General features: G+C 41.5%; 1 protein-coding gene across 1 annotated transcript in view; it reads right to left on the bottom strand.

Annotated features, from left to right (window-relative positions):
- Positions 1–5,422: 5,422 nt before the first annotated feature.
- pip4p1a (phosphatidylinositol-4,5-bisphosphate 4-phosphatase 1a) overlaps positions 5,423–17,524 on the bottom strand; it is an 83,589-nt gene continuing 71,487 nt past the window's right edge. Inside the window, exons 5-7 of the mRNA XM_028825605.2 lie at positions 15,260–15,312; positions 14,589–14,679; positions 5,423–10,893 (exon numbers count right to left, since the gene is read on the bottom strand). Of these exons, the coding sequence (XP_028681438.1) occupies positions 10,750–10,893; positions 14,589–14,679; positions 15,260–15,312 (288 nt within the window). The 3' untranslated portion in view covers positions 5,423–10,749. The remainder of the gene's footprint in view (positions 10,894–14,588; positions 14,680–15,259; positions 15,313–17,524) is intronic.

Genomic DNA, 17,524 nt, shown 5'->3' with positions numbered 1-17,524 from the left:
TGGTGTCCAGCCATCTTCAAGTCACGCCACAGATTCTCCATCAGATTGAGGTCTGGGCTTTGACTCGGCCATTCCAATGTGTCACCTTTAAACCCATCCAGTGTGGCTTTAGCAGTATGTTTACAGTCATTCATATGCCAGCTGGAAGGTGAACCTTCATCCCAGTTCTCAAAGCTCCAGCAGACTGAAATAAGTCCACCTCAGGAATTGCCCTGTACTTAGTGCCACCCATTGTTCCTTCAATCTCGACCAGTTTTCCTGTCTCTCTCTCCCCCATTCCCGTGTGATGATGTGGATACACCATGTGGTGGGAATGGTATTCACGGGGATGTCTCTTACAGGTGGCACTTCCCATGATGGCCAAAAGTTCAGTTTGACTCTCATTTGAGGAGAGAACCTTCTTCCATGTGTTTGGAGTTTGACCAACTGCATGTTGTGGATGCCCCAAACGTGTTTTCTTCTTTTTGCTGTGTACATAGCACCAGATGCAAATGCTAACTCGGCTCTGGGGCTTTTGCATGACTCCATCAGTAGTAAACAGAGCAAGTATCCTGAGGCTGTTCACATCATTTCTGGGGACTTCAATCATGCAGATCTGAAAGCAGTTCTCCCCAAATTCCTTCAACGCATAAAGTGTGCAACCAGGGGAGTAAAAACACTGGACAAGTTGTACACAAACATCAGACAGGCCTATAGGGCTAAACCCCTAGCACACCTTGGCCAGTCTGATCATACATCTCTGCTTCTAATCCCTGCATATACTCCCCTCAGGAAACAAGCTCCCATTATGACCAGGACTGTTACCATATGAACCGAGGAGGCCTCCCAACAGTTGCAGGACTGCTTTCAGAGAACCGATTGGGAGGTTTTCTATCACCAAGACTTGGAGTACCACACTACGGCAGTCCTGGATTACATCAGGTTCTGCACGGACAACGTCACCAGGGATAGACGCATAAGGATTTATCCTAACAGGAAGCCCTGGATGACGAGGGATGTCCAGAGTCTGCTGAAAGCTAGGAATACTGCTTTCAGGTCTGAGGATGGGGCTCTTTACAGTGTAGCCAGAGCGAACCTGAAGAGAGGCATCCGAGAGGCCAAGGCAGCATACAGGAGGATAGAAGATCATCTGAGGAGTAACAACACCAGGCAGGTGTGGCAGGGTGTCCAGCACATCACCGGCTACAAATCCAGCAACTCCTTGGCCACTGAGGGAGACGCTTCTCTGGCAGAGGAGCTGAACATCTTCTTTGCCCGCTTTGAGGCGACACCAACAGCAGCTCCATCACAACAGCCTGTTCACAACAGCAATATACTCACAGTGGAAGAGTGTGAGGTGAGGTGGGTGATGAGGAAGGTGAACCCGAGGAAGGCTGCAGGACCCGACGGTGTGGCTGGACGGGTGCTGAAAGACTGTGCAGATCAACTGGCCGGAATCTTCAGCAGGATTTTCAACCAGTCCCTGTCCCAGGCCACTGTCCCATCCTGCCTCAAGTCCTCAATCATTGTTCCGCTGCCGAAAAAATCCAACATGAACAGTCTGAATGATTTCCGCCCAGTGGCACTCACATCTGTCATCATGAAGTGCTTTGAGAAACTGGTGCGGAGTCATATCATCGCCTGCCTGCCAGCAGACCTGGACCCATTTCAGTTTGCTTACAAAGCAAAGAGATCCACGGAGGATGCTGTGGCCACAGCCCTTCATGCTGCCCTGACCCACCTGGAGCAGCAGGGGAGTTACGCCAGACTGCTCTTTGTAGACTTCAGCTCGGCATTTAACACCATCCTCCCACAACGACTGGTGTCCAAACTGGCAGATCTGGGACTTCCATCACTCACCTGCAGTTGGATACTGGACTTCCTGTCTGGTCGCTCCCAGAGGGTCAGGCTGGGTCTCCACACATCCACTGCTCTCAGCCTCAACACTGGGACGCCGCAGGGTTGTGTGCTCAGCCCGCTCCTCTACACCTTCTACACATATGACTGTGTCCCCACTCACCATAGCAACAAGATTGTAAAGTTTGCGGATGACACGACGGTGGTCGGACTCATCTCGGGCAAGGAGGGTGAGCTGGCATACAGGGACGAGGTGGAGCGACTGTCAGAGTGGTGCACAGTCAATAACCTGCTCCTCAACAACAAAAAAACAAAGGAGCTTGTTATTGACTTTAGAAAAAATCAAAACTGACATCCAGCCACTCATCATTGGCGGGGCCTGTGTGGAGAGGGTCCCGGTGTTCAGGTTTCTGGGTATGGAGCTGGAGGATGACCTGACCTGGAGCACCAACACCAAGGAGCTGCTAAAGAAGGCGCAGCAGAGACTGTATTTTCTGAGAATTCTCAGAAAGAACCACCTCCCAAAAAATCTGCTCCTTGCTTTTTATCATTGTTCCATTGAGAGTGTGCTCACGTACGGACTGTGTGTGTGGTACGGCAGCTGCACTTCCTCAGAAAAGAAAGCGCTCCACAGGGTCGTCAGGACAGCGGAGAGAACAATTGGTTGTACCCTCCCTACTCTGGAACAAATCTACACCTCCCGAAGCCGCAAAAAAGCAATAGACATTTCACAGGACTCATCACATCCCGGTCATTGTCTCTTCCAGCTTTTACCATCGGGCAAGAGATACAGAGCTATGAAAACTAGGACAGACCGCCTTAAAAACAGCTTTTATCCAAAAGCAATCATGGCCCTGAACTCACAATAAAACTGCTCCGTATTATTCTTCCAATGTGCAATATAGACCTTAAGTCAACAAGTGCAATTTGTATATTTATTACTATTCGGTTTGTTATTATTTTTCTCTCTTCTTGTCTTTTTAACTCTTATTCATCACACTGAGTCGATTGCACCTTCAATTTCGTTGTTCCTTTGTAAAAGTGACAATGACAATAAAGATCTATCTATCTATCTTTTTTCTGCTCCCTCTTCTATAAAGGCTCACTCTGTGGAGTGTACGGCTTAAAGTGGTCCTGTGGACAGAAACTCCCATCTCCGCTGTGGGTGTCTGTAGCTCCTTCAGTGTCCTCCTTGGTGTCTTTGTTGCCTCTCTGATGAATGCCCTCCTTGCCCGGTCTGTGAGTTCTGAATGGGTGGTCTCCCTGTAGATTTGCAGTAGTGTCATATTCTTTCCATGTTGTTATCATGGATTTAAAGGTGCTCTGTGGGATTATATTTAATAACCCAACCGTAATCTCTACGTCTCCACAATGTTGTCTCTTACCTGTTCGGAGTGCCCCTCGGTCTTCATGATACTTGCCTAGTGGTGGTGCAGAGTTGGGAGCCTTTTTAGAATTGGCTTATGTGACAGGTAAATGTGACACGATGATTGGACCCTAATCTACTAATTATGGGACTTCTGAAGCTCACTGGCTGGACCAGATCTTATTGAGGGGTTTCATATCAAAAGGGAATGAATACAATTCCACAATTTGGACTAAATTGTTATGTCTATTACACAAAACCCAAATGAAAATCCATTTTAGTTCCAGATTATAATGCGACAAAACAGGACAAACCCGAATACTTTTGCAAGGCACTGCTCATTCTTAACTTACATACAGTGTGATGCACTGGAAAGAGGCCCCAAATATTCTGTAATAACTCTCGTTAAGATGAAGCAATCTGAACGAAACAACGTGCTCCTCAGCAAATGGAGCTTCGAACAAGCCCGGGATGCCCCTGCATCGGCACGATGAGGTAGGCGCCAGACAGCCGTCGGGACATTTAACAACCATTTGCAACTTTGGGGTGCATACTGCCCATAACCCTTCACTCAGTCACTCGACTTCTCATCAGGACGGTGGTGCACAGTAATGAGCAGCACATCTTCATGGTGCCAACCTATTGGGTCACCAATTCGTTTAAGCAATGTCAGAATCAACTGGATGATCGCAAGTTAACGGAAGGTTACTTCCAGCAAGAGGAAGCAACGGCAGAAATGGAGTCCTTCTTTGGCAACAGGGTCATTTCAAAGGGGCTTTGGCCACCACGGTAACCGGAATTGACACCATCAGACTTCTTGCTTTGGGGTTTGCTCAAATGAGAAGTCTAATCGGAACAAGCCTTGCAACTGTGGAAGATTTGAAGGACGTCAAATTGCTGCTATCCCCCCCACCAAGACATTCAAGAACATGGAGCGCCACGTCGAAATGTGTCTGGCAGAAAACGGAAACCATTTCCAGCATCGCATGTCATGCAATCAATTACACAGACATCACGGTAGAGAGAGCGGATTGTTTGGGTTCAGAGTTACAACAGAAGATTGGGGGCCTCTTTCGAGTGAATCTCCCTGTATTATTGTGCACTCATATGCATAAACTATACATCTAATTATGCACACTCTTAACATATCAGTAACAATTTAGCTACTGCAACTCATTTATTCTTATTTAACGAAAGCTTCTTGCAACCTTCATAACACTTCGAAAACGTCAGTAGATCTTTCATTCACGTCTGTGCTGTGTGGCGCATTGACACGCTGGTAAATTTACTTGAGGGATTCCCAGGTCTGACACTAAATATGGAACATCGAAAGAAAAGCATCTCAGTTAGGCCACCTCAGACCACCCTGAAGTGACGTTTGGTTAGCAGGTCACACTGCACAAATAAACACACACTTTACTGATGCTTTCTAAGTGTTGTGAAGGCCCAAAGACGTGTTTGGTAACATAACAGTAACTGAACAACAGACAGTAACAGCAGTTTACATTACCTGCGTCGACTAACACCACGTTGGAGCTTTAGTTTTACGGTCTGTGTATTCATGGAGCGGACTGGACTAATTTTCATTCTAACTGGAGATGAACAGCCATCATTCTCATTTCCTTTTCAAATAAATGCCTCCAATATTCGTTCTGATAAACCTTTCACAAGGTTAAACGTGTACGCTTTTCATAACCGGAACGTTTAGTTGTGAATCGAAGTAGCCCAGAGGTTCAGGCCAGGCACACCGCTGCTGCTTATGTACGACTCAGGGGTGATCATTTCGGCGTAATTTGTGTTCTTCGTATAAAGATGCAGAAGTCCACTTGTGACAGAAAATTGTGATTCCAGTTTATTTGTAACATATTTACAAGTCATGATTACCTACAGCCATTTAATGTTGATGCCAGGTTTTCATTTATCATTAAAGGTCATTATTAGTCAATTCAGCTAATCAATCAAATTAAAAAAATAACATTGAACAATGTAAAAAATAAAATTAAAAAACTAAAAACAAAAGCAAATTTTCTGTATAATGTAGTGCAGCAATTGGAAAGGGGAAAAAAAAAATAAAAATAAAACAAATCAACACTGAGACGACCAATAAATACAGATATTTACAGACTGGCTCTTGGCTCGTATGTACATGAGGACGGTTACGTCAAGTAAGGAATTCCTGTTAGTGTACAAGCTGATCGGGCGCACAACAGAATCCGTCAGGAGAGAAAGCGAGACGACTCGATTCTATCGATATACCGTGTATGTACAGCAGAAGACAAATCATCGACTCCATGGTAACTGTCACCAGGAGCTCATTTGGCAGAGTATAAGGCTGGGCAAGAGGACAAAGGGGGGAATTGTGCTCTTCTCAAAGGGGATGGCCTTCAAAAAAACAAACCAAAAAAAACTAACAAAGCACACGCCGCAGAGAACTATGGGTAAATGCTTGGCAGCCTGGATCCCTGTTCGTGATTTCATGATGGGAGTTACAAGGTACTGAAGACGCATGAAGATGAAAGTTTGACTGGCAAAACTGATGGTATCACTACTCTCGTCGGAGGTTCATTTAGTGGTTTTACTTTGTGGCCAAAAAACAAATCACAGATGTGACACAAAACTATTTTATACCTCAAAAAAAATGAAACTCTTGTAATTAATGGTATGTGTTTTGTTCAGACCAAGCAAAGGAAAAATGTAATCATGCAAGGATGAGGAAGAAATGTTGGAATCACCTGGTAATCTGCATTTGTAAAACAGTCTAAACTGGCCAATGAGAGTGCAGTTCAAAGCAAGTGCTTGCAGACCTCACTGAACTGTGACACCGGACTGATTGGCAGCAAACACGGCCCCAACAAAAGAGCTGTCAGTTAAAACAATGGAAAGGATCATAAAACTCCTTCAAGGTACTTCAACAGGGAGTGTGGCAAAAAATGTTGGTTGTTCCCATTCAACTGTGGAGCAAGAACAAACAAAATGGGGAAGGCAGCAAAGGGAAATATCCTGGTAAGACATCAAAGCGCCAGGACAAAAAACTCGAAGCAATTATGCCTGGAAAATGCAAAACAATAGAAATGAAAAACACAAACGGGCAGAAACAGGAGTCAATATTTGTGAGTGAACCGGAAGAAACTGGCTGAATCAAACGGGACATAAATACACAAAAGCCAAACGTAAACCATCATTAACGCCTAAACAGAAGGAAACAGTGGGCTAAAGAGAAGCAGCCATGGACTGTGAATGATTGGATGGAAGTAATAATGAACCGCAAATCTGCACTGGCCACGGAGATGACTCTCGAACTTTTATTTGGTGTCGATCCAATGAAACGTATAAAGAGGACTGCCTGAAGAAATAAAACAAATTTCCACAGGCATTGCTTATATGGGGTTGAATGTCAGGTAAAGGAGTCCTACAGTAAACACACAGGCGTACAATGAAATTTTGGACGGTTTTCTCATTCCATCAACCGAAAGTAGGCATGGTGAGGATGAAGTCATTTTTCAGGATGATAATACCTCTTGCCAAAAAGCAAAGAGCTTTCAAACTTTTCTTCAGTAAAGGCAAATCAACTCAATGATATGGCCAGCAAACATTCCAGGTCTCAACCTGATCGAAAATTTAATGTGGAAAATTGTGTGGGGGGAATGGCCGATGACGAAGCTCCAATCTGCAAAGCTGATCTGTCAACTGCTATACAAGAAAGCTGGCACCTGATTGATGAAGAATATTGATTTTTATTAGTGAAGTCCATGCCTCAAAGAATTCAAGCTGTCATAAAAACCAAAGGAGGTGCAACAAAGTACTAATTCGAATTTTGTGTGATTAATGATTCCATCATTTTTTTCCTCTACTTGGTTTGAACAAAAAATTGGCCATTAATTACAATTTAATTTAATTTTTGGAGGTACATTTTACAATTCCAGAATGTTCAGCTGTTGAATAAAATAGCTTTGTGTCACATCTGTAATTTGTCTTTTTGGCAACAGACATCCTCTAAGAGTGCTGATTCCATCATTTTTGCCAGGGGTTGTAGGTTTTAAAAGCACTTCCCAATAAACTCCAATTCTGAGGGGTCTCTGCATGAACCATTTGTGCGGCCCTTCTTGAGGCTCCTCGAATCTTTACCCATTAATTCCACTGTAAACGTTTTCTCGTCACTGCAAGACCACTTAAGTGTCCCTGCTGTCACAATGAATTCTTTTAGATTGAACTCCTTCATTTATAATTTTGTCTAAACTGCCCTCGAGAACACAGTCAGCCACATATTCAAATCTTGTGCAAATTTCATGAAAGCCATCTACATATTGTAAAATTTGAATCCTACGTAATTTTTAATAAAGTAGGAACTGTTACACTAAAGCTTGAAAAAAAAAAAAAAAGTTATCCAAATAAATTAATAAAAGAACTTAACATTTCATTTGTAATTTTGTGCAAAATGACACGTTCTAGTGCACTCTGAAAAAAAGAAAATGGTGTACTTTGCTTCTTTTATTCTTCAACTGAAATGTCATACGAAGTGCTGGCTAGCAAAGTCTTGGCCTGCCAGTATACTTCAATTTCTCGAAATGTGAATTTTGCCCACCGGCTTTATTCTTAGTGCATTTTGGTTCACATCCCATCCAAGGAAGGTCTCGGCTCACAGCAGAGCTACACACGTGCTTCATCTGCTCAACATCAGAGCTGGTAACGGTTAGGAAATGCTGAAATGTAGAGAACGCACTGCTGCCGTGTGCTCTAAGTGTCACACTGATACAGCAATAGCAAACCGTGCTGGCAATGCCACGTTTCACCATGGCAAAGGGGCAACACTAAAAGCCGGAAGAGTTGACAGAAAACAAGTACAGTTGTGGTCAACATCATTGGCATGTTATGTACAATATCTTGAGAAAGAACTGGAAATACACCAACTTTACACCATCCTAATACATTCAAAGGGATACAACAAAAACAAGATGTCAGTGCAACTCAGGTACAGTCATCTCTGAGAAACAAAACAACCTGGCCATGATTATTGGCACCCTTATGAACAAATTAAATCAGCTTGAACTAAAGGACTCTATCCCCATGGCAATGAAACCAAGGGTTAAGTACTCACATGACTTGAATTAACCAATGAATGATGGCTTTAATGTTTAAACCCTGTTCCTTTATCACAAAGGTGATGACAAGAGATCTGCCTGAGACAAGTCAGAAAAGTCCTTATGACCAAACATAAAAATGCCAAAAAGGGTACACAAACATCTCCAAAGACCTTGGGATTTTGTGTCTACAGTTTGCAATCGTAGTAAGAAGTTTCCTGCTCATGGGACTGTCAAAAACCTCCCAGGATGTGTTGGGAAGAGGAAAGTGAATCCAAGAAGTCTTTCAAGGTTAACATGAACTGTTGAAAAGAAGAGAACACCACATACAATGACATCTGAAGAGCTCAGAGATGACTTAAAGCAATCTGGAGAGGTGGTTTCAAGCAGCTCCAACTCCATATACTGCGCACTAAACAATAAATGCGGATACCCAAGGGGGTTGCTACTTCAAAGCCCGTTACTGCCAGAAGGGATTAACCTCAATTGGACCCTTGAGCAAGGACCTTAACTAGAGAAATGCCCCAGGGATGCTGCACAATGGCTGAGCATCACCCCCAATGGTCATATGAAAAGACAAATAACAAAATATATTGAATCAAAAAATCAAAAAGGACGACCTGACCTTTTCCTATACATATCTTGAGAAACCACAATACATTTGGGAAAAATGTTCTGTGGATAGCTGAAACCAAAATTGGCCTCTTTGGCAATGTAGACCAGCTATACGTGTATAGGTAAAGATATTAAGCCTTTAAGGAACAGAAGTTAAACATGGTGGAAATTCCATAATGTTCTGGGGTTGGCTTGCTGCCTCAGAAAATGGAGGCCTTTAACTTACTAAAAGAATCATGAAGTCAGAGGAAATGCCAATTCGTCATTAAATGTGCTACCCAGAGTCAGAAAGCAAGGTCTGGGTCAAAGGTTATGGGTCCTCCAGCAGGACAATACATCCAGTGGTTAAAACTGACTAGCTATGAATCCAACTGAGAGCCAAATGAAAGGGCTGAAATCCACCATTAGTAAAATGAATCCTGGAAGCACTACTGAAATGGAACAAATCCTACTACTGGCAGACAGACGTGTGAAACTTATGGGTGGCTATGAGAATCCTATGGAGGCCATCATCACTGCCAATAATCATATCCAGGTCAGATTTGCTTTATTTTCCTCCTAAAGTACTACAACCGAGTTGCACTGATGTCTTTGTTTGTTTTATACCTTTGAACACGCTTCAAATATGATTATGATGATATACTGTACTTTCCAATTATTTCTCACTATATTGTAGATAAAATGTAAGGGTGCCGATAATGTTGACCAATTTTCAAACCAGCCAGGCAGCAATTATAAAACCACCGGTAAACGTACAATAAAGGGGAAGGAATTTAAGAAAGTTTTGCTTGTTGTCTTCTGATCTCATTGGCTCTTTCATAAATTGAGCCTTTAAAAAGTGAAACATGAACGGACCTTCTAATGCTACCGAAAAACCTACAAAGAGTTTTGCCGACAGCTAAAAATTCATCTGACGGGGGACTGTCCAAGTGGATCTAAGCTTTTGAGAGTCGTTAAAAATTGATCAGTCCAACCCGTCAGCAACAGAAAGTGTTAAAGAAACGCTGGGTGGGACAGGTGCCAACGCAGCAAATCAAGTCAATCGCTTTTAGTGCAATACGCGAGTAGTAAGACTACATCCATTATACAAATGGTAATTGTTAAAAAAAAGACATTACTGCATATTAAAAATAGATTCGACTTTCATTAAAGGGTTTGTACGGATGAATAATAAAGGACGGATATGAAGTATCATTCATAGCAAATGTCATTCTTCATAAAACATACGTACACCTTCCATCTTTGTTGCTTTCTAGTGAAAGCAGGAATTTTACATATTTTAAAACTTAATAAAAATAATGCCCATTTTATTTACATTTTGACACATGAGATGCCTAATTGTGTCACTTATTACACAACTCTGGCTCTGCCAACAGCTCTAAACTAAACGCCACAAACTGACACCACAACTGAACAGAGGGGCTGATCCAGGCTGACCAACAGGAACTCGTGGATGTTTGTGTGATTTTTCTGCCCTTAATAAAGTAATTGGTGGATATGTCCATATCTGTAGGTGAAACATTGGCGTAGAAAACAAACTGAACCATAAAGAGCAGCCTTCAAAAGCAGGTGGGCAATACATGGATACAAGAACTGAAGAACGGCTTAGGGTACCGGACAACTCCAACAGTATGTGACACGATATGCATGACCTTTTTGGTAGAGAAATCCGAGGGATGTTGGGTTCAGGACTTTTAAATTGCTGAGAATGAAAAGACTAAAGGAATGGGTTTTTGTTCACCGACAATGACATCTTACCACTGGGGAGAAAAAAAAAAGGTGCAATGAGACTGCTCTCTTCCCTTACGTTGTTCTCTGATACCTCCAGCCTAACAAATCACATTTGTTCAGGTTCTATGAGAAGTTCTGAACAGGCTGACTGACCCTCATACAAGCCCAATAGCAGCCACGGCCTAAACAAATGAGGGCCAGCAGCATCACCACAGCCCAAGATGCATAAATGCCTCCATATTTTTGAGCAGGTTTCCATGTGCCAGCCTGCAAGAAACAAAAGAGAGAAAGATAAGAAATCAAGAATAACGCTGTAACCAGAGTTGAAAAGCAACTAGTGAGTAATGCAGCAATGAGATCTGTGAGCCTGGTGGCTTTTATTACACTTATATTTAGCATTCATTTATTCATCTTACCAAGATACTTTATTCCAATGCATAAATAAGACTTTGTAAATGAGGCCAAGCAGACAAATCTTTCCAGGCAGCTGTGATAATCACAGGACTATAAAATAGGGTTCTTAAGGTAGTCAGGGAAGAAGATGCACTGATCAGTATTTGAAAATGGACAAAAAATTATTAAGGACAGTATATTATATATACCCTAAGTTCTTGTCTATAAGCCGCGGCTTATCTAAGGAAAAAAGTTGTGAAAATGAAAAAATAGAATATCGGCTTATACATAAGTCCGGCTTATACAGTAATCCCTCCTCCATCGCGGGGGTTGCGTTCCAGAGCCACCCGCGAAATAAAAAAATCCGCGAAGTAGAAACCATATGTTTATATGGTTATTTTTATATTGTCATGCTTGGGTCACAGATTTGCGCAGAAACACAGGAGGTTGTAGAGAGACAGGAACGTTATTCAAACACTGCAAACAAACATTTATCTCTTTTTCAAAAGTTTAAACTGTGCTCCATGACAAGACAGAGATGACAGTTCTGTCTCACAATTAAAAGGAGTGCGAGTCAGGAGCACAGAATGTCAGAGAGATAGAGAAAACAATCTCTAGCAAACAAATCAATAGGGCTGTTTGGCTTTTAAGTATGCGAAGCACCGCGGCACAAAGCTGTTGAAGGCGGCAGCTCACACCCCCCCTGTCAGGAGAAGGGGGGGGAGGTGGGGGGGGGGGGGGGGGGAGAGAGAGTTTGTTTTTCAGTCAAAAACCAATACGTGCCCTTCGAGCTTTTAAGTATGCGAAGCACCAGTGCAGCATGTCGTTTCAGGAAGCAGCTGCACAAAAGATAGCAACGTGAAGATAATCTTTCAGCATTTTTAGACGAGCGTCTGTATCGTCTAGGTGTGCGAACAGCCCCCCTGCTCAATCCCCATACGTCAGGATCACAGATAGTCAGCGCAAGAGAGAGAGAAAAGTAAGCAATCTAGCTTCTCAGCCATCTGCCAATAGCGTCCCTTGTATGAAATCAACTGGGCAAACCAACTGAGGAAGCATGTACCAGAAATTAAAAGACCCATTGTCCGCAGAAATCCACGAACCAGCAAAAAATCCGCGATATATATTTAAATATGCTTACATATAAAATCACAATTTAAATGACGGCTACGCGCGCGTGTGTTGACTCGGCGACGCCCAGAGCAGAAAGAACGCGCTCCGGCCGCTCCAACCGCGCCATGCGGGGAGTGAGAGAGACGCCAATATCTCACACTCTCTCCCCCCTTAAAGAAATTAAATGGGTGCGAGTGAGACCACTGACCTCCCTCCCTTCTATTAGTTATAGGTTATAGTACGTTCGGCTTATCCATGAGTCCGGCTTATCTATGATAAGATTTTATTTTAAAAATTTGTATGATTTTTGGTCTCCGGCTTATACACGAGTCCGGCTTATAGACAAGAACCTAGGGTGTGTATATATATATATATATATATATATATATATATATATATATATATATATATATATATATATATATATAGTACTAGGGTGTTGTAACGTGTTAGCCATTATGAATGTAGAGAAAAGCCAAGCAAAATGACACCTTTTATTGGCTAACTAACAAGATTACAATATGCAAGCTTTCGAGGCAACTCAGGCCCCTTCTTCAGGCGAGATGGAATACGGAAACGGAAGTTCCCTATGTTTATATACACACTCTAGGACAAGAAACAACATTGGTAAATCTTTAAATGAGAAATTTTAAATGTAAAAAAATAATAGATTCATTCAGGCTAGGGTTAATTTAACAAGAGAGAAAAGAACAATGTATTGACAAGATCTCTGGATAAGATGACTGTCCAACAAAGTCTTTTGAAGTTTGTAATGAGTTTTTTCAAAACAATGTGGGTCTGTAGACAGGCTGTCTGTCATTCTGAGAGATGTAAACAATCTTCATATCTGGTCATAAAACTCTTGTCTCTATTCAATCCATGTTGTAAAGTATTAAATTTTAGCATTAGTTTAACTTCCCATTCTTTGCTCTCTTGTTGTGTTTTGAAGTTGCCCACAAGCACAGTGACTTTAAACTCCCTCTTACAGTGTCCATGGCTGTTGAAGTGGGCCGCTACAGGAACATCTGTGTTGCCATGTTTAATGTGGAAACTGTGTAAATTCATTCTCTGGTGGAGTGTTTGTCCAGTTTCTCCCACATAGAGTGTAATGTCAGGACATTTCATTCAGAAAATTAGGTAGAGTACATTAGATGATCTGCAGGAAAATGATCCCTTTATGTGATGTTCAAGTCGGCAGTGTGGTATCCCTTAATCCCATTGAGAACTTGTGGTCAATCCTCAAGAGGTGGGTGGACAAACAAAAACCCACCAATTCTGACCAACTCCAAGCATTGATTATGCCAAGAATGAGTAGCTGCCATCAGTCAGGATTTGGCCCAGAAGTTGATGGACTGACAGCCTGCCAGGGTGAATTGCAGAAGTCTTGAAAAAGAAAGAAGGGCAAACACTGCAGATATGGACTCTGCACATAAACTTAACGCAATTGTCAATAAAAGTCTTTGAAACTTAGGAAATGCTTGTAATTCTACTTCAGTACACCATAAGAAACATCTGACAAAAAGATCTAAAAACACTGAAGCAGCAAACGATGTGAAAACCAACACTTGTGTTATTCTGAAAACTTTTAGCCACAACTGTACACCTTGACTGCAAAGAAATAACTTTGCTTTGAAAAATTACGAACATAACCTTCAAGTGTCTTATTGGGGCTACATGGCGAATCAGAGGTGGAGAGTGGACCAGCAACCCTCACTGACACAAATAAATGACATAAGACAGTGCTTCCCAAACTCGGTCCTGGGGACCCACTGTGGCTACAGGTTTTTGTTCTAATCAGCTTCTGTTTTTAATTGGACTCCTGGGCTAATTAAGTGATGTGTTATTTCCCAAGTTAGTGTTTTAGGAACAATATAGAAATTAGAAAACTAAGTTTGGTAAATTATATATATATATATATATATATATATATATATATATATATATTTAAGTGTACCACACAGTTATATGGGAATAATGTATTTTTTTCTTTGATTTTCATTCTTCTGTTCCAGGTGTTCTAATTGTTTAATTAATCCATTATTTACTAATTAGTGGGTCTGACGCTAAAGTAGTTGCAGCCTTTGATTATTCAGTGTTGTTTGCCTGGGAGTCTGCTCTGCTCATTTTTAATTGTCATTAATAACATACAACGAAGGGGGAAAACTGCACAGAGAAAAGGCAAAATATAATGAAATCAACAAAGGAGAGTTAAGCATTTAAATCTATAGCAAAAGCAGAAATATTTCTAAATGTCTTATAAATGTAAAAAATCATGCTTCTGTGCTTTTCTGAATGTAGAATAAGAGGAAAATAATAATACCAGCTAATTAAATGAGATCAGTGTTATCAGGTGATCACTGATTATGAATCTGGTTGGAACAAAAACCTGCAGCCACAGTGGGTCCCCAGGACCGTGTTTGGGAAGCAATGACATAAGAAAAAGAACTTTAACTTACAACAAGGCCACCAGCAGTGACAGCAAAAAGAAGACCCAGAAGAAAACACCAGAGACATCTCTTCCTTGGGTACCGTCTACCAATTGAGGACCTGCAAACATACAAATAAGGCTGATGTTCAAGGCATACATGCACAGGCACAGCAAACACGGTATTCAAAATAAAAGTATGAAATATACCATCTGGACAGGCTCTACTTTAATTTTATGACTACCACAGCTTAGTGTTAAGTAATACACACTCTCACTTAAAAGAGTTTAGCTCTAGCTGTGAACAATGCCAAATATAAGGAAGTCTTCCACCACAAGCATTAAATTACTTCAGAGATAAGAAACCACAATGCGCTAGAAGGGACACAAACCAGTATCACAAACTAATGTGAAACTGCAAATCAGGAATAGCTGGACTAAACACGGTGTATCCCAAAAATGCACATTGAAAATCTGCAATAGAAATAAATGATTTTAGGACACTTGAATGTTGTGTGTATCATTTATGCCCTCTTGGCATTATTCCGGGTGAAGAGGAATACCACAAAAGCCCTCAAATTCTCCTGCCATCCACAGGTAATTTCATGTGAAAGATAAAGTTAGAAACAAAAAGGTTTTAGCAGGGTGGTCTTTATCAGAGAGTGAGGAGAAATACTCAGAAAAAACAAAAACTGCACTTACACTTTTCTGCAGTGTGGGCACCTCGCTAATGTCCTATCTGTAAACTCTGTCCACTAGAAGGAGAGGAGAGAAAAAAAAGAAATGTAAACCATTCTCACTATTTATTAAAATGTATTACCCACATAATAAAGAACACCAGCTGGTCACGTGGGAACAACTTTAATCCAGCTGTTTTAAACAAAATAAAAATAATAATAATATTTTATTTATAACGCACTTTACATTATTTGTAAATCTCAAAGTGCTACATAAAAATTTTTAACAAAGACAAAACAAGATAAAAACAGAGATAAAACAAAAATAATTATAGAATTCTTGTTAATATGCTTTCCTAAATAGAAAAGTCTTTAACTGTTTTTTAATACAGCACACAGTCTGCTGTGTTCTCAAGTTCTCATTCCAGAGCTGTGGAGCGCGTGGCTGCAAATGCTTGGTCACCTATTGTAAGAAGTTTGGACACGGGGGGGGGGGGGGCTGGGGCGAAGGTGGTGGGTATTTGCAAAACAGAGCTTTCTTGTAGTGGGTTGTAATATAAGGAGTTCCTTAAGGTATTGTGGAGCAGTTCCATGAATACACTGGTTTGTATTCAATATGGAGGTGAATTGGGAGCCAATGAAGTGACTGAATATCATCATGTCAGATATTCAAAGTAAATAATTATTTAACCGAAAGATAAATCAATCATTTTTTTGGCAAAAACTACAGTATAATAAGCAGTATATGGTGAGCAGCCAAGGCATTTCAGTAACTAAAACAACTGCATGAATAAACTAATGCAATGGCGCCCCCTTCTGTCTTTTTTCTGTCTCCTCTTGGATAGAAGATTTTTGAATTTAAATTAGGACCAAGCTGTATACTGAAAAAAAAATACTGCAGAAATGTTATTACTGGGAATTATACTACATTAAATATACCTGTTTTCAAACAGACACTTTATTAATCCCAAGGGGAAATTCCCATACTCCAGCAGCAGCATACTGATACAAAAACAATATTAAATTAAAGAGTGATAAAAATGCAAGTAAAACAGACAATAACTTTGTATAATGTTAACGTTTACCCCCCCGGTGGAACTGAAGAGTCACATAGTGTGATGGAGGAACGATCTCCTCAGTCTGTCAGTGAAGCAGGACAGTGACAGCAGTCTGTCGCTGAAGCTGCTCCTCTGTCTGGAGATGATCCTGTTCAGTGGATGCAATGGATTCTCCATGATTGACAGGAGTCTGCTCAGCGCCCGTCACTCTGCCACGGATATCAAACTGTCCAGCTCCATGCCAACAATAGAGCCTGCCTTACTCACCAGTTTGTCCAGGTGTGAGGTGTCCTTCTTCTTAATGCTGCCTCCTCAGCACACCACCACGCAGAAGAGGGCCCTCGCCACAACCATCTGATACAACATCTGCAGCATCTTATTACAGATGTTGAAGGACGCCAGCCTTCTAAGGAAGTATAGTCAGCTCTGTCCTCTCTTGCACAGAGCATCAGTATTGGCAGTCCAGTCCAGTTTATTATCCAGCTGCACTCCCAGGTATTTATAGGTCTGAACCCTCTGCACACAGTCACCTCTGATGATCACGGGGTCCATGAGGGGCCTGGTCCTCCTAAAAGTCACCACCAGCTCCTTGTTTTGCTGGTGTTCAGGTGTAGGTGGTTTGAGTCGCACCATTTAACAAAGTCCTTGATTAGGTTCCTATACTCCTCCTCCTGCCCACTCCTGATGCAGCCCATGATAGCAGTGTCATCAGCAAACTTTTGCACATGGCAGGACTCCGAGTTGTATTGGAAGTCCGATGTATATAGGCTGAACAGGACCGGAGAAAGTACAGTCCCCTGCGGTGCTCCTGTGCTGCTGACCACAATGTCAGACCTGCAGTTCCCGAAACGCACATACGGAGGTCTGTCTGTAAGATAGTCCACAATCCATGACACCAGGTATGACACAGATGACACAACGTTTAATAATCAAATAATAAAATGTTTTTTTTGTTTTTATTAAGCAATTGCTCAGTAAGCCAGATTGGGTATACAGACCAATGGTGCTAAGGTGTTTTAAAGGAGTCAGTTGCAGGTATTAGTGGGTGGGAAAATGTGGCACTGATTAATAATTAAAAAAAATAATTAATTAACAGCAAGAGGAATACACACACATTTTTACTTGAATAACAATAAAAGCATACTGAAAAAAGAAACACATTTTAAATCAAATCACACAGAAAAAATGCTCACCAACCACAAAAAAATAAAAATGTGAGATGACCACCTCCT

This window comes from Erpetoichthys calabaricus, chromosome 2 (assembly GCF_900747795.2).
Source record: "Erpetoichthys calabaricus chromosome 2, fErpCal1.3, whole genome shotgun sequence".
NCBI classification, from domain to species: domain Eukaryota; kingdom Metazoa; phylum Chordata; class Cladistia; order Polypteriformes; family Polypteridae; genus Erpetoichthys; species Erpetoichthys calabaricus.
The sequence above is the reverse complement of the archived record's forward strand: the minus strand, read 5'-3'. Positions and strand labels throughout refer to the sequence as shown.